Below are 23,078 nucleotides of genomic sequence, written 5' to 3'. Positions count from 1 at the left end.
TGCTCCCCCGAACCCATCACCCATACTGTCCACAAGGCTCAGTGTGGCCGAGGAAACTTCCGAGTCCGTGGCAGGTGAAACCGTGGAGCAGAAACTAAGAGCCAGCATGTCCAGCTCTACCATGCTCTGTTCCCTCTGCCATGACGACTGTCAGCAGCTGCCCATCCTCCTGGGCCCCAGACAGGACAGGGCAGCAGCCAGCCCTCCCTGGACACGTGGCAGAGGCCAGGAATGAGCCACTGAGTTACAGGAGCTGCTTGTTACTGTGGCACAGCCTGGCCCATCCTGACAATTAAAGCCAGAAAGGCCTTGGAAGCTACTGGGTCCCACACCTGCAAGACGAGAGGCTGGTGCCTGTAGGTCCCCAGCCAGCAAGAGGTGGGCTACAGCCTCACTGTCCCCACGTGTGCCTGTTGTCCCCTGGTCAGGCCCCAGCAGAGGCCCACCACTCTCCCCCTCCAGGATAAGCAGGCCTTGGCACCAGTGTCAGATGCTGCTGTGACACAGTCCTCCCACAGCCCTAAGACAAGGGACGACTGTTGTCCCCACTTTATATACAGGGCACCTGAGGCACAGCGAGGTTAAGAGACTTGCCCAAGGGCCACCAGCAGGAAATATGGGGAGAACTTTGGACCCAGGCGGCAGGAGACAAGAGGGGATAAAGGCTAATCTGGGTGTTCTAGATATTTCCCCATAAATCACCAGGGGGTGTGGGGGCTGCTGAAGGCTGACTGACCGTCGTGTTTTCAGGCACAGTGAGGAACCAACGTGGCAAAGCGCGTGTTCCTTCCTGCATCCAGAAGGGCAAGATGAGAACCTGCCCACCCCCCAGGCCCATTTTACACTCTTACCCAGCTGGCGAGACCCAAGTGGTGAGTGGGATTGGCCCCATGTGGGTCTGTGCACACCAGACAAGTCCCGAGATGAGGAGGGGGACACTCAGGACCCCAGAGGTGCTGGGGTGAGGGTGGGGGTCCTCCTGAGCCTCCAACATCAGGAGCTCCCCCTTTGGCTCAAACACCCAGGCCTCTCTGCTCCAGTCCATCTTGCACTGGCAATTTCCCCCCTTTCCAGCAGGGCCTCCCTCATTCCACTTAAGTCTGATCTTATCACTCCCTCTGCCTATAGGATAAAGTCCAAGCTCCCAAGCCTGGCATGAAAAAGCCCTCGGAGATCTGGCCCAGCCTCTCTCTCTCTCTCCACCCTTATGGTCACCTTGAGACATCCCCATGTACCCCCCGGGCAGCTGCCTTAGGACCCTCCTGACCCCTTCTGTCCTTGCTCCCCAATCCCAGCTCCCAAAGCCGCCGGTTCCCACCCCTGCCCCACCCAGCACCCTGCCCCAGACTCAGCCAGCAGCCCCATGTTCTTTCACTGACAACATGTAAGGCACACTTCCTATGAGGCAGGCGTCGTGGACGGCAACGGGGACACCAGGTGAGCTGGGGGCAGACACACCCAGGCCCCTGTGCAGCCAACCCCCAAGTGAAGAGACAGACAACAGCAGGGGAAAGGAAATACTAACTTCCAAATGGTGTGCAGGAAAAGCACGAGGGCCTAGAACAGGAGATGAGACATTGGCGGGATAATCGGGGAAGACATCCCTCGGGGAGGGACGCTGTGCAGAGGGCTGGAGGCTGCCTGGGAGGTGGGATGGAATTCAGGCAAGGGAAGAGCTGTGCAAAGGCCCCAAGGCTGGGCAGCGGCTCAGAGCGTGAGCAGCTGGAGGCGGGGGTCAGTGTGGCAAGAAGGGGTGGTGGGACAGGACGCGGCTGAGGGAGAGCACGGGGTCATGCGGGCCCCCAGGCCCCGTCAAGACCTCTGGTCTCTGCTCTAACCAGAAGGCACAGAAGGAAGTGCTGGGAGCAGATCTGTGTTTGTCCCAACTCGTCCCTCCGGGGGCAATGAGGGTAGGTGCCGGTCTGCCTGTCCGCCCTCGGCCTGGGCAGGGAGCCCCGGGACGGCTCAGCTAAGGGAGCGCCACTGTGCAGGAAGCTGCCCTTGTAGAATGTGTTCAGCCAACTAGGGGTCCACAGACCATATAGGGAACAAGGGACACGCTTCCAGCTAATCAAGCTGGGGGGAAACGGCATCAGTTTAGACTCAAGGCTCCTTCTAAGGCCCCTTTTGACCCAGGACAGCTCCGACTGCCACAAGGAAGGCAACCAGGCTCACCCTTTAGGGCTACCCCAGGGCTGGAGAGGGCGCCAGTGGAGGAGGGCTGAACCCCAGCCACAGCTGCCACAGCGAGAAGGGGCTCCCCCTGCTCCCCTGGGGAGGCCATCTGAGAGGCCCACAGGGGGCTGGGCAGGGACCCCCCTCCCCCCCATCGTCCCATCACCGGGCCCTGCAGGCCCTTTGCCCAGGTCTGTTTGCTGATAAGCAACTTGGCACCAGGCCGTCGACTCCACATGGACCTTGGAGCAGAGAAACAACTGAATCATCTGGATGATTCTCCAAGCCAGGCCGATTCGAGGCCAATTAAAAAAAAAAGGAGGTGCAGTGGATTTCCTACAACAACAAGCTTTAACAATCTGCAGTGAGCCCCCACTTACTCCCTCCAGCCTCTTGCCTCCACACTGTCCTGTCCGCAGAGGCAAAAGGCCCAGCCTCTCAGCCCTGAGGGTTCCTCTCCATCCCTGGGGCTGGAGGCTTATTGGGAGAAAGCTGGAGAGACTGCCACGAGGGGCAGAATGTTCTCGAGTTGTCAGAACATCTCAGAAACTCATCTCTCTCCATGCCACACCCCCCTCCATGCGGAGCCCCTTCTGGAGCAGATCATCCTCACTCTGTCTCGGGGGACACAACAAACCGGGCCCTGGGCTCTGCTCCCCACCCCCACCCCCTCCTTGGAAGCTGACTCGCCTCAGGCCCATCCCCCAGCTCCCCGGCGGAGCCAAGGCATCCTTGGCGTGTCGGCTGCCCCCACCTAGGGGTGTGGCTCTCAACTCCAGCCTCTTCTGGGTGGCAGCAGTGCCAGAGGACCAGGGCCTGGTGGCGGGAGGAAGGCCGGTGCCCCCCTCTTCCTGGGGCCTTTGGAAAGCACAGCCCATCACCCTCTTCCCCAAAGGACTGTTCTCCTCACGAGGAAGGAAACCTCCTGCCTTATCAGATGTCCGCTGCAGGCTGAAGCTCTGGCTGCCACGAGGTCTCCCAGAAACACTGAGGCTGGTGGGGCACCCTGAGACCCCGGGCTGAGGGCCGGGTGTGTCTGCATGTCTGTCTATGTGTACACGTGTGTGTCCTGGGGGGATAGTCTCCAGGGACTCAGCCTAGACTCACCCTGGGAAGTGCACCCCGGGGAGGAAATCCTTCTGCCACAAGTCCCCAAGCCTCTCCTCTCTCGCAGATTCCTTTCAGCCAAGAGCAGGAACACACAGACCCTTTCCTCCTCTACTGTTCCACGACGAGCTGCCCTGGCTACGTGTGTTTGCAGGGAGTGGGGTGGGAGTCCCCGCCCGTGGGGCCAGTTGTTCCATAACTCCGGGGACACCAGGGTCCAGAAACTTCTCTAAGTGGAGATGGCGTAGGAGCTGTGGTGGCGGCAGCAGCAGCTCTCAGCACCCAGCCGACACTGGGCACTTTTCCATGCAGGGACAGCCACTCCTCGCAGCAACCTGTCCATGCTGAGCAGCAGAACTATGGGCGAGCCTGTTTCACAGACAAAGAAACTGAGGCTCACGTGGCTCCTGAGCTGTGGAAATGGGATTCACCTCCCAGGCGGCCTCTGACCTCTCCCCTATCCCGCTCTTGAGAGGCCGCCCCGTAAGCAGGCAAGAGCCAGGCCAGGTTCAAATCCCACCTCTGCCCCTCTCCAGCTGTGCAACCTTGAGGAAGCCACCTAGCCTTCCTGTACCTCAGTTTCCTCGTCTGTAAAATGGGAATAATTGTGCCTGCCTCATGGGAATCAATGAGTTAATATTTATAAAATGCTTTAGGAGTAGGTCTGACGTATGGTAACTGCTCTGAGTTTTCTGCTATAATAATAATATTAATACTAAACATTAATCTGCCTTCCCAAAAAATGTCTGACTGTCTCCACCAGGCCCATCACTCGGATGGGTTCTGCAGGAGATCGTCATCCCTGCCCCAAGCTCACTGTGCTCCCCCAGAGGATGTCACCTATGAGTACCTGGGCTGGCAGGGAAATGGGGCAGGAAGGAGAGAGACAGGAGATTCGTATCCATCAGCTCAGGAAGACAGCTCAAGCCATGTTCAAAGCCAAGCACCTGACAGCCTCCTTGAGGCGACGAGATGTGGAGTGAGGCAGGACTGGGTACACTTGGGACAAGGAAGGGTACAGCGTTGCTGCTAACAGGCAGGAACAGGCCTGGGCTGGGCTGCAGAGGCCGCAATGCCGGCACTTGGAGCTGCCCCAGGACTGGGATCACAGGGTCCCCAGGGAAGGTCTAAGGGCCGGCTCCCTGCAGCACGTCACCCAAGAGTCAAAACTGATCTGGCTCTGCCCCTTGCAAGCTGAGTCCCAGCACATCCTTCTGAGCCTCAGCTTCCCCAGATATAAAACCAGGCTGTTGAGTCCTGCCCTGAAGGGTTGTAGGGATTCCAGGAGGCATGGTGAGTGAGCACCAATCAGCTCGGCTCAGCACTGGCACAGCAGGGGCTTGACAGTCCGTTGGATGGGGCCGGGGCCTTGTCTGCCTTGTCAGTGCTCTGACCCCAGGGCCTGGGAGAGCGCTGGGCACACAGCAGGACCCAGTAAACAGGACACTGATCTCCTACTGAGCACTGACTGGGGCCAGGCATGGGTTTAGGCACACCATACACACCGACGTCTTCTTCCCACAACAGCACGAGGTTTTCCTATTATTACCACCATTTTACAAGAAAGAGGCTCGACAAGATTGCGGATTTCCCACGGCCTTTCCCATGCCCTCCAGCCCTGTGCAAACTGCCCAGCAAGTGGCAGGACTTCACACTGCTGGCCGGGCCGAGGCCCTGGAGGACCCCCAGAGGGAGGCGACCCACGAGCAGATCATGACAGGACACGGGAACCTGGGGCAGAGCATTCGCCAAGGAACTGGGAGGGAGTCACAGGGAAGTGAGGGAGGCCAAGGTTGGCAACCCCAAATGTATTTGGTAAAGAAAAGTGCAGTCAGCCTGGCGGCTAGTCTGTGAACAACAAGGCGAGCGAGAGTCCCCTTTGTCCTCACAAAGAAAAACAGGATGTCCAGCCTCTGATTATCATACACCAAAAAGCGCTAGCTCAAGCATCCCCTTCCCCTTGGTAGACCCACTAGAATAGCCACTCTCAGCTGCATTTCTACTGATAATATGACTTTGTTTTCCGTGACCTCTGTGTTGCTTTCCAGAGGAATGAACCACGTCCTTGTCCACAACTGAGAAAGCACGAAACCAGCCAGTGGCAGCAGAGGCAGTCCTGCGAGAACACCTGTGGGGTCAGGACCTGGGAGGCCAGCAGGGAAATGGGGCTGGAAGAGGGGAGAGCCAGGGGATTTGTACCCATCAGCTCAGGAAGACATCTCAAGCTGTGCTCAAAGCTGAGCAAGTAGAGGCCAGTGTGACGCACACAGTGGGGGGCCCTCCGCCACAGCGAGTGTGGTTGGGCCAGCTCGAAGGCCCTTCGGGGTCTCCGTTCTCCAAATGCAGCCAAAAAATCCTGTGTGCCAACTCAGAGCCACCAGTAATGGCAGGAGCATCTGGGTTGAGGATTTGGAGGCTTCACCAGGACTTGGTAGCAAATGTCTTCGTGGACAGGGGATGGGAGGGCAGGTGTGCCAAGCTCAACCTGGTTTACTCTCCTTTTTACACCTCAGAGACTGATGCCCTGGCTGGGAAGGACATGCCCACTAGCTTGGCTCCCATCACAGGCAGGCCCATCCCTATGGGTGACACATCCAGACAGCTGCTACAGCTTTACAGACTGGACAGAGCCTTCTAGGGCCTTCCGCCGCCTCCCACGGCTTCCCCGCTCACCTGGAACCTGTGCACCAGCTCCAGGGACTGGCTGTCATTCTGGTCAGCTTCAAGGATGACATCGGTCAGCTTGTGAATGATGACGTCCAGGGGGCCCTGCTCCTCAATCGGCCGGCTCAGGTTGAGCTGTGAGGGGGAAAGTGAGCAAGAACAACTTCAGCACCTGAGCCCACTAACCCCATCCAGTCCCAAACTCTGCATGTCATCAGAAGACCCTCGGCCCTCCCTGCAGCACTCAAGAGAGGGGGCAAGAAGAGGGCTGGCACTCATGGGAAACCCTGATGCAAATCTAAGATCCTGTAACTCGCCTCTCCCACCACCACCTCCAGGGCAGGTGCCAGGTCTGTACTTCTGCTCCCTGAAAACCATGCTACTCAGGATGGAATTTAGGTGGCAAAGTGTCCACAGGTCAGGCAAGCTTCACCCCTGAAGGTGCTTTAGAGAGAGCGTGTAAACAGGTCCCACCTGCCCCAAAACCGGGGAACTGGGGCTTGGAGAGGTCAAGTAATGTAACTACGGTCAGACAGCGTGATTTGAACTTGGATCTGGCAGATTCCAAAGTCAATCCTCTTTCCATTAACCTCTGTGAAGTCTCTGAAAAGCTGAGCTCTTCATGAATCTAGGAGATGAGCAGCTTGCATGTTATGCTGAAATCGGGCTCATCACAACAAAGCAAACAGTGCAGGCTGCCTGGAATCTGTCAAGCCCTGCAGGCCAAGCTCCATGGGGGATGTGCTTATTCTATCAAGAGCAGGCGGTCAGGAAGATGGCGCCCCAAGGGAGCCAGGGCTGCCGGCTGACAATCAGCACCAGCTGACCTCCGAGAGTGGCACCTGCCGACAGGTGGAGCAGCCTGACCCCATCCTCACCCACCAGATTCCTGCCGCTGAACGCACACCTACCCGCACACTGACCCTCGGGGGCAGCAGCACCAGCCAGCACCTGGCTGACCCTTGGATGGCCTCGGCGGAGACTAGAGAGGACCGCAAGCCCCCCCCACACACACACATTCACTCCCAAGTGGGGCTCCCTGCAGGAAGCAAGGCTGACTTCTTCAAGAAATCACAGTGACAGCTCCAAACATCCACTCTCAGTAGGCATCGTGCTACAAGCTTATATCCATTTATTCTATTTTATCCTCCAACCACACGTGAAGGAAATATTTCACAAATGCTTTAAGTAGGGAACAGGGACTTGGCTCACTAGCCTAGGATCTCCTCGCCGGGGAGTGGTGGAGCCCGAGTGAGGACCTGGGTCTGAAGTTGTGCTTGTTCAGTTTACAGACCCCACCCCCCAGACCCCTCTGTGCCCTGGGACGCTGACTGTGGAGCCACATCCACCGGCCTCCCTTGTGTTCCGGCCGAGACTGGCCGACTGGAGGCACCAGCGGAAGACCAGAGAGAGAAGGAGAGGGCGGCCAGGGCGTGTGTTCCCACAGGGCTCCGGAACCCCCCACCCCTCAGGCCCCGGGGTGGTGACAGCCCGCCACTCTTGCTAGCGCTGAGGGTGCGTCACAATCTCTCTCGTTGGTTCCCGTGACCAGCTCGCACCTTCTGACAGCCCCTAATTTAAACCTATTTTCAGTCAAACCTTTGGAATGTGCCAGCTCCTTCCTGCTGGGATGCCCACGCAACCCTCTGCACTACAACCTGCCCCAAAGGATGTCAAAGGATTTCCCTATTTAAACAAAATTTGAAAAATCCGTGGACTGACCAATGAGGAGCTACTGAAGAGGCCTCCTAACTCCCCGTGGTGATGAGCCCAGGTACAGAACAGAAGAGAACAGAGCCGACCAGCAGGCCAGCGGGAGCTGACCACCTCTCCCGGGGGCTCAGGAGGAGGAGGAGGAGCACGGACGAGGAGAGCGAGAGTCACGTACTTGTTCACCCTCCCACCAGCCCGGGAGCTGGGTGACCGTCACAGACCAGGCCACCAACACGCCGGGAAGCAAATGGGGCCCTGCAGTTAGAGAAGCCGCGCTGGGGCCTGGCCAGAGGCCGTCCAAAAGTGCCCAGGGCCCAGCCCCTCTGCCAAGCTGCTGGTGTCTGGGGCCTGTGCACACGCCCAGTCCACCATCCCCTGGGCCTCAGTTTCCCCTTCCATAAAAAGAAGAAACTGCAAGGGCCTCTCTGCTTCTATCTGCAGATTCTGTATTCCATCCGATCTCCCTTCCCAGAAAATGCAGAATATGAACGAAGGTGAAGAAGCCAGCAGGAAGGGTTTCCAGCAAGGAAGCGCAGGCTCTCAGAAGGTGCCGTGGACACAGACCCATTTTTCCTGTGTCCCGTGGCTCCACTGCGACAGGGACCATAATGAGAGGCCAGTATCTTCGGAACAAAATAGCTACTGGTCACTCAGGCGATGCTGGGTGATGTGCCCCCCGGCCTGGCAGAGCCGCCATTCTGGCTGCCACGTGCACCTCCGGAGAACCTTCTGGTTCTCCTGTGCAGCACAGGTGGGTCAGAAATCAGCCTGAGAGGGGCCCTGGATTGGGGAGGTCCCCAGAGGTTTGGGGAGGGGGTAGGCAGAGGCGCTGCCCCTGGCTCTACCCTCACCTGGCACCGCCTGGGCCTGCAGGCCTGCAGACCTGCAGATCAGGGGCTGTTTGGAAAATAAACTCTCCGCGTTCCCAGCCGCTCCACTGGAAGTCAACAACTGCGTGCTGGAAGCCAGCCACCTCCCGTTGTGTATTTTTCAAGCATTTTTTTGCCAGTAAAACCCTTTCATGAAAACAGCAACTGGGAACGTGGATCAGGCCTGGCTGGTCTCCCAGCAGCCGACCCTCCCATGGCATCCTGGCTGTGGCACGAGCAGAGCCCTCGGGGCTCTAGAAGGCTCTCCCGGCACCCACTTTCCCATGGGTAGTCGGACCCCCAAGATCACCCGGAAGGGACGTCAGCCTCTCCCCACAGCTGAAAGGGAGCGCAGAGGCCCCCGGGCACTGCCCTCAGGGCAGGGGTGACTCCCAGCCCAGATGCATCTCCGAGAAAGGGCTCCTGAGAAGTAGGGGTGCCGCAGGGTGTGGGGTGCTGCAGAGGGGGAGAGTGTGGGACGAGGACATGACAGAGATGGAGCAGAGAGGGGATACCGTAGAGGGGACACTGCAGGGGGTCACTGTGGGGGGGAGAGTGCCGATGAGAGGGGACACTGCAGAAAAGAGGACAGCACGGGTGGGAGACCATGCAGAGGTGCTACCCTCAGATGGGGTGAGGATGGGGCCCATTTCAGTTTGTTATTTTGTGTTTCTGATCACAGTAAGGGTCTGACTTGCCCCTCTCAGCAAGTAACATGGCATCCCCCGCTGAGGGCACCACGTTTGCAAGTCACGCCACCCTGCAGGGCCAGCTCTGGATTCTGCTCTGTGTGGCACTCAGAGTTCAGAATTCAGAGAAAACAAGGGGCCACTGTTTCCCTCAGTGACTGGGGCAGCCAGGGGTGTGGGCTGGGAGAAAGGCCTGAAAACCCTAGAGGCCTGAAAGTCACCTCCGACTTCCCGAACCATTAACCCAACAATGCCCAGCCCCATACTCCCCCTCCCCATCCCCAGGCAGACAGGCCTGGAGAGCATCCCAGCTCTGCTGCTCCCGGCTGTCCATGCCCAGCTCCCCGGCCATAACTGGAGGCTGCTGCTAACTGTGCCCGCGCCTCCCGGGGCTGCAGTGTGGCTCAGGGGATTCTGGTCATCGCAGACGCCAGGCGCTGACCACACTCCAAGCCCTCAAGACCACTTCCCATGTCTACCTGCTCAGTCCTTAGTTTGACAAGGGTCTCCTGGGCACCTTCTGGGCTGCAGGCACAGCTGCAGACAGGAGGGGACCACTTGCCCCTGCCCTCTTGCAGAACTCAGTGTGTTCTATGGTCTTTTCGGTTCACCATGGAGCAGCCCGGGTGACTGACTCACCCACACGCAGGCCCACCTCCCAGCCAGGAGACGGTGTGTCTCTGCCTGAGCATCCTCTGCTGGAAACGTCCCCTCTCCCTGCATCTCCTGTCCACAGCGTGGCCTCTTACTCCCTTTCCAAGTCCCAGCTCAAAGGTGCAATCCTTTTTCGGACTTCTCAGCCCATGTGGCCCCAATCGGAAAGCACTAATGCCTTCTTACCCTCCTCTACATCCCCAGAACCCTTTGCACATCCCTTCAGGAGCCCTTTGCATGCCACCCCAGGATTGTGCCACAACTTTCAGTTATAAAGTCATTTTTCTAACTGTCTCCTCCACAGGACTGTGAGATGCCCAAAGCAAGGACGGAGGGCTGGTGTCCCCTGGACCTAGGACAGTGGCTCCAGGTACAAGCTTGGTTAGTACCTGCCAAATGCATCTGACACCTTCAAGAATAGTGCAGGCCAGGCTGTAGGGAGGGTCCACAGACTAGGGTGACTCTTTCAGGCTAAGGGTTTAGCAGGTGCGTCCTGGGGGTGGAGGTGCCTAGGCCAGGCCATGAAGGGAGGGGGAGGATGTGGCCCTCCAGAGATGAAGGAAGGTGCAATGCAGGCAGAGGGCAGCCACAGGGGTGTGGCACACACCTGTATTAGATACTCACCTTGTATTTGTAAACTGTCAACACCACAGGTGCCCCAGACAACATCCTCTGCAGAAAGTGTTTTTCCTACAGCACTAACCCGACTGGCACCTTGGGAGGGGTCCGTGACACAGTCCTTCAACAACAGATGCCCTCGACCTCCAGGGTGGGCACGAGCTAGGCTGCACATCCCAGCCTCCTCTGCAGATGGGCAGCCATGTGACAGTTCTGGCAAATGCCAACGTTTTGCATTGCACTTTTATGGGCCCAGCCTGTAAAAACCTCCCATGAGAGCTCATTTGTGCCTCATCTGCAGGCTAGAAGTAGAGGATCCTGGAGACTCTGAGGTCCTGGGGGGTGTGAGGCATTGCACGGACCAGAATTGTACTGTGACATGAACAATAAACCTTTACTGTGTTAAACCAAGAAGATTTGGGGGTTTTACGGTATAGCGATTAGCCTACCCTGTCTAATACAAACCAGAAAGGGGGAGCAGGTATGAGAAGGGGGGAAGAGGAGGAGAGAAGCCACTGAGGCAACGTGGGCCAAGAGGAAATGAAAAGCAGAGGCTTGCAGCTCCGATGCCCCAGGGCCCACTGGGCAGAACTTCTGCCTTCCGTTCTCTCCCAAACCGCCTCACATACTACCCTGCCATGATTGGTAACAGGTTAGGCTTGAGAGAAACATAAAAACCAACCCTGGGGCTCATCAGGGAGGCCAGGAACCCAGAGAAACTGGCTTCCCAGCCCCATGCTGGGGGCTGCCTGTCCTTTCTGATCCTTGGAGCCCTTAGCTGTAAATTGCAGAGCATTACACGATGGTGGAGGCCCAGAGCCACACAAAACATCCATGATTCTCCAAACGGCCCAAACAGGCTGCAACTGACTAGTTCAAAAGGCCACAAGTGCAGCCAGCACGGGAGCCAGACCAATGTAAGGACAGGTTTGTGTGGGCATCACCTCTCAGAACTGCAGTCTCTTCATCTTTAAAGCAAGAAACCTCATTACCCTTGCACTACAGCAGGCAGCTCTTGCACACTCAGTGCCACTCAATTCTCCCAAGCTGTGAGGCAGGTACCTAGCAGTGAGGCACAGGGAGGTCTGGTAACTGGCTGGAGGTCTCACAGCTTCATGCCCTTCCTAACAGTGCCAGCCAGTAACTACAGAGCACTTGATAAAAAAAAAGCAGCTATGATTTTTTCCCTATTCTTACTACTCATTTTATTTGTGACCAGTGGAAACGTCCTTGACATTCTGGCAATAAGAGCTTGCTGACTAGTCAGGGATGGGCCAGAATTTGAATTCTACAAAGCTTCAGTCATTCATACTGGTCCATATCAGACATTTCAGTGTTTGTTGCCAGGCTAAAATGTATTGTCATTGATGATGATAACTAACATTTACAAAGTTCTTACACTGGGCCCCATACTATGCTCACAAGCAAATGACACATGAGGTACAGCGGAGGACACCTACACAGAGTTCAGAGACATAAATAACTTGCCAGAAGTTACCAGCTGCACTGGAATCCAGACTCATGCAAAGCCAGACAATTAACCGGTAAACCAAAAGGCTTCCTGGGTGCCTGGGGTCGGCCTTGCATCCCCTTCTTCTCAATTCACCCCAGGAGCAGTATTCTCAGCTGTGACTTCAGAAGGGAGTCATTAGATAAAACGTTTTGTCTCAACCAAGGGCAAGACAAAATGGCCTGGATGAAAGGCATGTGGGCTTAAGTCTGATTTATCCCTCTGCAATCTCCAAGGATCTGAGGCTCGGGGGAAGAAATGCCATCTCCAGGGTTTAAATGCCTCGCCAAGCAGTGCTCTCTTGAGGTCTGGGTGCCTCGCGGACAGACTCAAAAGGGGGCCTGGACAGCACAAACAGCAAAGCCTATTTAAATGATGGACTGTATAGTTTACAGTCCATTCATTAAAATGTTCTTTCATGAATTGTAACAAATGTTCCACACTAAGGCAAGTTGTTAATAACTGGGTGAAATATGGGAACTCTGGATTTTATGCATGATTCTTCTGTAAACATACAATTCTCCTAATTAAAAAAAAAAAAGGAGGGGCGGAGTCTGGTCACCAAGGATCTGGCACCAGTGACATTTTTCAGTGGGTTGGGTTCCAAAAGATGGCTCAGGGAGGACAGACAGAGCGTTTTTCTTTGGCAAAACCAACTCCCACTCCCAGAGGAGCTCAAAGTGTCCCTCAGAGAAGTCAGGAGCTGGGGGTCACTTGGGGCTGGCCAAGGTCAGCAGCCAAGGCCGGTAGGCTGGGCAGAGGACAGTGCTGGTCAGGCCAGCAGCCTCTGCTCCAGGGAAATGTTCCCTAACCCAATTCCCCAACTGCTCAATAACTGGTTTCCAATTACTGGGGTAATGGGAAGAAACAGCGAGCTGGCTAAAGCAGCTTAGCAGACAGATAACCTTTCTTCCCTAAAATATGAGGGGCCAAGATTAAATGGCCTGATGATAAAGGAATCTCATAGCTTCAAAGTTCTGGGACTCTGTGCGCAGACTTTATTTCAAAGAGCCAGAAAAGTTACGCCCACTCAGCACACTCAGTTCCTTGAAGAACATGATTGACCCTGAGTTCTCAGAAGCCAGGAAAACCCTGGTCTGCGCCCAACGCTTAAGAGCCAGGTTCAAGAGCAGATTAAAGGGATAAACATGTCCATGGCCTTTGACCCAGCAAACCCTCTCCTGGGATGCTGGCCTAGGGAAATAATCAAAGGGCAAAAAACACTGGCCTGGCCCAGGGAGGTTCCCTGGGGCTGTATCCACAAGAAGAAAGACAAGGAAATAACGTCAACATCCAGATGTGGGGGGCTGGCTAAGTAAATAACTAGCACATCCGAAAAGGGGGTATTAGCACGAGAGATGACACTTACGAGGTCTCGGTGGAAACAAAGGAGTGTGCTTCTATTAAAACCACGTGAAACAACATTAGCTGTGGACAAAGCTGAAAAGGGAAATAAATACAAACCACAAAAATGGGGGATGATGGGAATCATAGTCAGTACGAACATAGTAGCCCCTTGGGTGGACATACAGTGGGACAGCACTTCCTGATTCCCTGGAGCTGGGTGAGATCACGTGACTGGCTCTGGCCAATGGGCTGTGAGAGAAAGTGAGGCCTATCACTTCTGTCCAGGCCATTCAATTGCAGTGCGACAGCCTCCAGAGGGCCTGACCTTCCTTGTGGCAATGTTGGAGATGGTGGCTCGGTCAGCTCCAGCTCACCCACCATGCACATGCAGCAGGAGCTGCAAAGAACTCGCTGCCTGAAGCTGCTGAGACCTGGGGGGTGTTTGTTAACACAGCACAGCCCAGTCTCTCCTCACTGATACAATCCGTGCTTTATCCCCAAGTCTTCTTTTGACATTTTTTGAGACAAAGGAAGTATGGATGGAAGGGGTGTGGGAAAGAAAACTAAAAGAAATCCAAAAGACCTCAATGGTAACAGTGAGGTTGAGATGGGGCTTTGTTGGGATTTTATTTTTTTTTTTTAAGTTATAGTTTAGCATTTGGACGAACTAGATGAACAGAGATTTATCTTGTAAGGGGGAGATTACTTGTCCTACCCCTGAGGACCCAGAAGGTAGAAACCTTGAGAAGAGGCCCAGCATGAACGGGGCTGGTCTCCAGCATCCCAGAAAAGCCCGCCCGACAGCCCCCTAAATCTGCCGGATGAGTCCCTCGCTGTGTGACCACGTCCTTGTCACCGCAGTGCCGGTGAGACAGAGCCAGAGCCGGTGGGAAGTGAGCCCTCCCTTTGCGGGTGGCACCAGGCTGGTCCTGACCCGAGGGAGAAACACAAATCATAGGCTGGCTGAAGAAAGAAAGGAAGGAGCATAAAAAGGGCTGGCAGAGTGGGACTCCATGCAGGGGAGTCAAAGGCAACATCACAAAGTCCCACTGCATTCTGTATGTGGGAGGGAGGGTGGAGGGATGGGGGGGGTCCCACTTATTAATCTCCTGTCCCCAAGCCTGGAGGAAAAAGCACGCCGTGTCCCCTCGTCCTCAGCACTCCCTCTGGCGTAGCCAGCTGATTCTCTTCTCAAGCCCTCCCTCCACAGGCGGAAGGTTCGAGGTGGGAGATGCAGAGGGCAGGGGGCTGAGTCTCCAGCTGTGGGACCCTGGGGAGGGCACATCTCTCACCTGCCAAGTGAGAGGAGATGGACACCCTCCCCACAGCCATCGCGAGGACGTCAGGAAGGGACATGCCGCAACTCCCTTTGTGAACAGACTGCCAAATGTGAGCACACGGGGCTTCGCTTCTTCAGCCTCTCTGCCTTGTTTGGCCCTGTTGGCGCAATCCTGACCATCGCCACCAGCGGGCCTCACAGAGCCCTGACAACATGCCAGGTATGGCACTGAGCACGCGGCCATCCAATATTCCATCTCACCTTCGCAATATCCCCAGGAGGCAGGGAGAACTGTTGCCTTACAGATGAGGCAAGGAAAGTTCTGGGAAGCAAAATAACCTGCCTGAGGGTGAATAGCCAGTAAGCAAGGATGCAGGATTCACACCCAGGTTCCGGAGGTTCTGGGACGGAGGTTCTCAAGCCCTCTGCTTTCTTTAGGAAAGAGAGTGGCCCGGGAACACGGCCTGCCAGACAGCTTTCGCAGTGGCAGTATGGAGGGGCTCCTCTCACGGAGTCTAAGGTGTGGCTGGGGAGAGCATTCCTGGACTCCAGGGCCTGAGACAGAAGTGTCTGTCTGGAGGCACCGTGGGCAGAGGGTCCCCAAGCCAGTACTGCCCTCAGCTCCAGGGGAAGGGGGATGATTTAGAAGTCCCAGCTGGTCCAAGGGTTCATCAGCTGATAGACAGATAAACACAATGTGGTCTGCCCACACAGTGGAATATTATGCAGCCATAAAAAGGAATGAAGTCCTGATACATGCAACGACACAGAAGAACCATGATGTGAAGTGAAATAAGCCAGAGACAAAGGGACAGATATTATACGATTTCACTTATATGAAATATCTAGAATAAGCAAATGTATAGAGACAGGTTATCAGGGGCTGGTTGGCAGGGGTAAGGGAGTGGTGGTGGTGGTAGTTACTGCTTAATAGGTACAGAGTTTCTGTCTGGGGTAATGGAAAAGTCTTGGTAATGGATGGTGCTAATTACACTGTAAGTGTAGTTAATGTCATTGAGGTGTACAATTAAAAATGGTTAAAATGGGAAATTTTGCATTTTATATATAGATGTTACCACAATTTTTAAAAATACATATACAAACATACACACAAGAAATGCTAGCAGGTGAGCCTGAAGCTTTTAACCAAAACCCATCTCCTGGGAATGACGTGTGTCGGGAAGCACAGGTATTGTGGAAGGGCCCTGAGCATGTCGAGGGCTGGGATTCCGGGTCTTTCCACCCTGCTGGTTGCCAGCAGAGCATGCCGCTGTCAGCTCAGCGGGAGCTCTCCGAGCTGAGGGGCCCAGCACCCGCACACCTGCCCAGCAAAACAGTGGCGGGGGCAACAGCTTTGGGATCCAAGGGCACGTGGTGACAAAGCCTATTTAACATCCCCAGGTTTGTGGTCTGTCTTTTCACTCTGCATTGCAGAAAATGTATACGTCTCTGTAATTCAAACTTCTCAGTCTTTTCACTTTTGGATTCTGATTCCCAAGATTGTTTTTTAAATAATCCCACATTTTCATCAAGTATCTTTATGTTTTCATTTTTTATAATTAAATCTTTGATCCATCTTGAATCTATTTTGGACGTACAGATCTATGTATATATTTTTTCCAGATGGATACTAAATTGTCCCACTACAACTTACTGATAGCCCATCTTTTTTATTATTACTTTTATGTTAAAATTTCCAATATTTTCAAGCATTCTACATCTACCAAGCAACATCCTCTTTTCCCCCTTCTTGCATACCATGGTAACCTCCAATCTATTTTCTGTCTCTAAGAATTCGAATACCCACCTTTTACCCACTGTTTTCAGATGCCACTATGCTATTTTCATACACTAATTCCCATATTTATTTTGGTCTCTTTTTGGACCCTCCAATAATTTGTATAATCATTGTTTCCATTAGTGTAGCTTTATGGTATGTTTTAATATCTAGAAAAGCTAGTTCCTCTCATTATTCTTTTTTCAGAATTTTCCTGACTATCCTTGCTCACTCATTTTTTTTTCTGCACAACCTTTAGAACAGGACTGGGACTGAGTTGTATTTATAGACTAATTTAGGGAAAACTGATGATTTTATGATGCTGAATCTTCCTAACCAAGAATATGGCATGCTATATTTGCAACTCATATCATAAGTGGCTAATTTCTTTCATTTATAATAAGATTCTATAAATTGGTAAGAAAAAGATAATTAACCCAATATGGAAAAAATGTATAGACATAAGAACAGAAAAGTAAACAACAGCTCCAAACATATAAATATTAGAAATGCTCAATCTCACTCATAAGACAAATACAAATTATTTTAAGATGCCATTTTTTTGTGCACCGAATTGGTAAAGTCCGAGAAATTGTGAACACATGGTACCTGACGAGGGGTGGAGAGATGTCTGTGGCTGGTGGGAATGTAAATTTAAATCATCACACCTAGAGCGAGTTGACAATATCCATCATGATTTTAGACGCACATTTCCTCTAGTCCATCAGTTCCATTTCGAGGGATTTATCCCACAGGTGAACTGACACACCTGTAAAATTATGTAAACATTTGGCTAGTCATTAAAGCAAAATAGAAGAAAAATGAAACATAAAAGTCCATCAAGAGGGAACTGATTAAATCGCTTATCATAACCCAGATGGTGACTACCTCCCAGCCATAAAAAAGGATGGAAAAGTGCTTGTTGTGCTGACACGGAAAGATGTCGGAGGTGCAGGTCAGTGAGTACAGCATGCTACAGTACGTGTGGGGAGAAGGTTTACATATACATGTGCTTGTGTATGCAGAGCATCTTAGGATGTTCAAAGAAACTGGTCACAGTGGTGGCCTCTGGGAGAACTGGGGGATGGGGTGAAAGGGAGACTTCTCACCGTGCATTTCTGAATTTCAACCAGTAACATGCACTATTCATTTTTAATTTAAATTTGAGTTACTAGGGACATTTTCCAACAGGTTCAAACTTACCTCCTTGTTAAGAGTAGGGAAAGGAAACATGCACGGACAGGTCTATGCATTTGGCTCTTTAAATAAATTATCTGAATAACCACTGTGACAACCAGGGCCTGGGTGCGAATCCAGCCAATGTGTAACATTCCCTGAGCACCAACTGCGTGCCGGGCACTGTTCCAGGCACTGTCCATGAATTATCCTCACAACAACCCTGTGAGACAGGGGTTCCCCACTAAGGCCTAGGGAGGATGACGACTGGCCACAATTCACACAGCTAGTAAGGGGGAAGCCGGGGTATGAGGCCAGGTAGTTAAGACATGGGCTGGACACCTGGAGAAGTGCACATGGGTCTCCTCTCCGACATGCACACATACACACTCTTCCTTACTAGCTGCCAGGGTCTCTGCACATACGTGCTACCACTCAATTAGCAACAGAACTGCCAGCTTAAAGGGAAATGATTTCCAGCACTGTCCACCTACCCACCTCCACCCAAACACGTTGGAACCCCCGTTGTTCTCAGCCAAGTCCATCTAACCTGCCTGGTTTAGCCTAGAGCAGCAAGAGGCTCATTGAGAAATTCCCCCAGTTCGCAATGCAGGCGTCAGAGCCGGAGGGTATCCTGGCTTTCCTCTCCTCAATCCAGCCAGAGATTCAGAGCTTTGCAAGTCACCTTGAGATCAGCCCTTGGCTCTCTGAAAAAAGAGGACACCAGCAGGAAATGTACCTGCTGGCTCCAGCCACAGATCCAGACACTGTGTGTGCATGCCCGTGGCCACATGCTCCTCTGCATTTCCCAGGGTCCCTTGCAGCCGGGCTTGAGCCATGTGACCAGATCTAGCCAATGGAATGTGAGTGGAAGTAGCGGTTACTTCCAGGCCAAGATAATTTACGCATTGGTGTCTGGTGTGTTTTCCCCAAGCCCACTCCCCAGACCTCATCCACGTGGCCAGAGAGAAGGACTCTGGGATGCCACAGTCACACAATGGAAGGCACCCAGCTTTTCAAGTCACTGCTTGGACAGGCCACCAGACTGCACTGAACTGTGACAGGAGCAGGAAATAAAACCTTCACTGTGTTAAGCCACCGAGATACTGAGGCTGTTTGTCACAGCAGCTTAGCTCTGCCTATGCTGACAAACACACCCAGCCAGGAAAACCTCTCCCCGGGACATTTCTCACTGTGTATCCTCCCCCAGGGTGGCCTTGGGGTTCACGTCTCCCACACTGGGAACAAACAAAGGAGGGCGGGCAGCTGTGGACAGAGCCGGGGCCTCAGCTACCCACCTTCAACACCTGTGAGTGTCCGTCTCCTCATCTGCAAGATGCAGCCAGTGCCACCTACCTCCACACTCAGCACCACAGTGTTGGCGAGCCCCCCAGGCAGGCTGCCCACTCTCCCCCACTGGAGCATTCTCGGCTCTCCGGGCCTTCCAGGCTCCCATCTGTCACACTCCTTTTTGGGTCCTCTCCCTCTGAAGCCAAACAGGGACTTCCTTTCTGGTTCAGGGACAACTTGCTGGAACATTCAGGGCACCGGACACCGTGCCTGGGGCTGCCGCTCCCACTCAGGGGCCTCGCTGGCTCCTTGCCACTCCTCTGGTGGTGAGCACTCCCACCCTCCTCCAGAGGTGAGAACAGAGAGGCTCACGCGGCCAGCTGCCCCGGCCCACACCACCGGCGAGCAGCAGAAAGCCTTTTCCCTGGCCTGTTCCCGTACACCCTTGCTGAGGTCAGGTCCTCCCTGTCACCCCTGCACGGTGTGGCAGAGAGCCCCACCGTGCCAGGGAGCAATATAAATACACTAAATCGATTCCCCCAAGCTGGAGCCAGACTTACACTATTCATTCATTCGTTCATTCATCCAATTCTTAGTGAGTTCTTATACAACCACCCTACCGGGTAGATGCTATCTCCATTTTGCATTAGAAAATGAAGACAGGGACAGATAAGGTAACTAGCCCAAGGCAACTGGGATAAGGGGCAGCCCAGGGATCCCTGATCAGAAGACACAAGCTCTTACCCACTCTTTCCCTGCAGCCACCCTCCTATTCCATCTCTAGCATGCCTGCACAAGCACACACGCGCACACACACACACACACAGCTGGAACCTTCGAGGCCCCCTCCCCACAGGCTTGGTTACATAGGTTCACACACACAGGTTACATAGCCAGGAGGGTTGCTCCAGTCTCCCAGAGCCCACCCAAGAAAATCCCAGACAGATTTCTCCAAAGCCCCAAGTGGCCCCAGGAATAAGCTGCAGACATGGTAAGAAAACACAAGTGTGCCTGTGAGGCACAGGCACATATGGGCACTCCAGCCCAGGAGAAGAGGACTTGTTGCCTGCAGAGAGGTGACATGGCCTCCACGGAGACATCACAGCAGCTGTGTCCTGAGCCAAACTAGCAGGCTGCAATCTCCAGGGCTCCAGCCACGGGCACAGGAGAGGAAGAGGGAGTTGCCACAGCCCCTTGGCCCCCAGGACAGCTTCCTGGGCCTGAGTCTTGTCCTCCCAAGTTGAATGTGAGGTCTTGAGGGTCCCCTTGCCTCAGGTGTCCATCCAGAGCCCAGCACAATGCAGGATGGGGGAGTCACTGGACAATGACCCTCTGAGACCCAAGAGGGAGAACAAAGAAAGGAGGCACAGGCCAATACAGGGAGCAAGTCGTTAAACCAGGGAATGTTCCCTGCAGGAGGGGACACCTGAGCTCTTGATGATTAATGGTCCCCTACAGATAGGTGTTGTAGTTCCCCAGCTGATAAAACAAACACCATGCAATGGGGTGGCTCAACAACAGGATTTGCCAGCTCATGGTTTCAGGGGGCTCGGTATCTTCTGACAGGCTGGTCATCTTGGGGTTCCCTGGCTTTTCCATTGTCACATGGCAATGCACATGACAGCCTCTTCTTTCCCTTCTGACTTCCAGCTTCTGGCTGCTCCCTGTGGCTTCCTCTCTGTGTCCAATTTCCTTGGCTTAGACGGACTTCAGCTATGCTGGATTAAGGCCCGCTCTCATTCAGTTTGGGCACCTCGACTAACAACATATTCGAAGGTCCTATTTACACATAGGGTCACACCCACAGGACCAGGGGTTAGGACCTGAGCTTGCCTTTTGAGGGGTCAGGATTCCACTGCCAACAACAGGCTACCACTTACCACACCTGACCGTACCAAAGCAGAAAATGTGAGCTGTGGCAAGGGGTGCATTTCTGTCTGAGCTCCCTGCCAGATGAATTCAAGCACCACCCCAGTCACCCTTCCAGATACCCCTCTACCCTGCCTTCTCTCCCTGTGCCCTCCACACAGGATTTCAGGTCAAGGACCAACAGACCCAGACTTCACCTTCCTCCTGGAGCTGAACTCAGACGCTGTGCCCGGTGCAGGCTGTACCCCAACCGACCTGCCGCAGCCCCCCACGGGCCACGTTCTCAGCAGATGTGCTGACGGAAGGTGTGAGAGGACCGCATCCTGCAGGCTCTGCAGTGAACTGTCAAATTTAGCAGAAACCGACGGGAAGACACGCAAAAGTAAAATGAGGTGAGATGTGTCCCACTCAACACGCTCTCAAAACACTCAGAATGCAAAAATACCATGTTCCTGCCCTTTAGCTAAGACCGAAATAAAAGAGAAACTGCTACCGCTCTATGAATCACACACAAAGCCTGTTCTTCACTCTGCTCTTGTTTTCTCTAAACCTCGGTTCGCGCGAGTGAAAAACAGAGGTAACAGCAATACCTGCTTCCAAGGGCTGTGCTGTCAGCCATTCATTCATTCTGTGGTTATCATAAGTGACTATTTTGTGCCTGGCATCGTTTGAGCACTGATGATAGAGCAGTGAAAGCGACAGCTGAGGGAGGGCCCTGTTCTCAGGACCTTGTGTTCCAGTGCGGGGAGATGGACAGAGAAGTAAATGAAATCATTTCAGGTGGTCATCAAGGGTTACATCAGTCAAATAAGTGTGGAGGAGGGTGCGGTGGGCAGGGTGGGGCACTGGTCAGGGAAGGGCCCTAATGAGGCCACTCTTGGGCTGAGACCTAAACAAGGAGAAGGACCCAGAGAAAGATCTGGGGCAAGGGATTTCCAAGGAAAGGGGAAAGCAAGTGCAGGGCCCCGAGGAAAGAATGAATTTGGGGGTGGGGGTGGGGGTCTCGGGAACAGCAAGGAGGCCAGCATGGGTGCCCGGGGTGGAGAAGGGGCATGGAGGACGGGTTGTACAGAGCCTTCCCGTGAAGACCTGGGAATGGGTTCCAAGTGTGATGGAAGCCACCAGAAGGTTTTAAGCTGTGGAGTTAGTTGCTCGTGGGTCCCTCTGAAGAGATCACTCTGCAAATCTAAGTAAACATGTGAGCACCTTGCCCAGGACATGCTGGATATCCTCAATAAATGGAGTGTTGCTATGGCCCCTTGGGACACGAGACTTAGGTAAGGACTTCCATGCTTGGAGATGCTTGGATGATGCTTGGAGAGCAGGGGCCATGGATGAGGGTCTAACATGGGCTGACTGTGTGACCTGGGCCGGTACTTTCCTTGTTTATAACTTGGGGCTCTAGTCTTTAAAATGAGGGCCAGGGCTGCTGAGGGCCACTGGGTCTGGTTCTGAGAACTGGCGTATGAGAACAGCTGCCCCCCAACCCAACACTGTATCCCCACTGCACCCCCCAAATTGTGCTCCTTCTGCTCTGTCCCGGCTCCCGGCCCAAGATGTTTTTTTCTGCTGACAAAAAACATCTCAGTGTGTCCTTTATCTCCATTTTCCTCTGAGAATGGCAACTGGCAGCCCAAGCCACGAGCAGCTAAGAATTCTCCAAGCCAAAAATACATCCTCTCTGTACTTCCTTTCTAACAATAAGGAAAACGTCTGAGCCAAACTTCTACAAAGCCTGCATAGATTATTCTTTTTAAGCCCCAAAGCAGTACTGTTTCTACATTCTTTTCTTTCCAGTTCACGAAGAGCCTTCCTTGAGGCAGTTTCCAAAGCGGTATTTGATATGATGTTAATTTAGGAACATTTCTTTAAAAAACATCTCATGGAAAAGAGGTTCAATACTCAAGGTTGTCTGGAAAGACACTGGGTTGTGTCAAGTTCAATGAGAGCCGTCCCCACAGACTTCTCAGGAACTTTGATGGACTTGTGTGCACTGGGCATTGATTAAGGGAAGAAGCTTACCTCAAAACCCTTCCCAAACTCTTGTGGAGGGTTCCAGAGAGCAATGCCAGGTTATAGCATTTCAGAAACTGGACCGAACCACCCCGGGAAAGACCCTGGAAAATGCAAGTGACACCCCCCTCCCCAGCCTGCACAATTGGAGGATGCCCACGGACCGTGCACCTGCCACACGAGGGGCAGCTGGACCACCTCATTAGGAAGGGCCTGGAGTCGTGCATGGCGACCGGCTCTGGCTGGGACTGTGGTGAGTCACTAAGACCCTCTCTACTGTACCAAGCGCATCCTGCAGACTATGACACACTCTACGCAGGTTAGCGGG

General features: G+C 53.7%; 1 protein-coding gene across 1 annotated transcript in view; it reads right to left on the bottom strand.

The window, feature by feature from the left end:
* ITPK1 (inositol-tetrakisphosphate 1-kinase) overlaps positions 1 to 23,078 on the bottom strand; it is a 176,694-nt gene that overhangs the window by 77,376 nt on the left and 76,240 nt on the right. Inside the window, exon 4 of the mRNA XM_037832023.1 lies at positions 5,956 to 6,081. Within this exon, the coding sequence (XP_037687951.1) occupies positions 5,956 to 6,081 (126 nt within the window). The remainder of the gene's footprint in view (positions 1 to 5,955; positions 6,082 to 23,078) is intronic.

The sequence above is a fragment of the Choloepus didactylus genome, chromosome 4 (genome assembly GCF_015220235.1).
Source record: "Choloepus didactylus isolate mChoDid1 chromosome 4, mChoDid1.pri, whole genome shotgun sequence".
Lineage (NCBI taxonomy): Eukaryota > Metazoa > Chordata > Mammalia > Pilosa > Megalonychidae > Choloepus > Choloepus didactylus.
The sequence above is the reverse complement of the archived record's forward strand: the minus strand, read 5'-3'. Positions and strand labels throughout refer to the sequence as shown.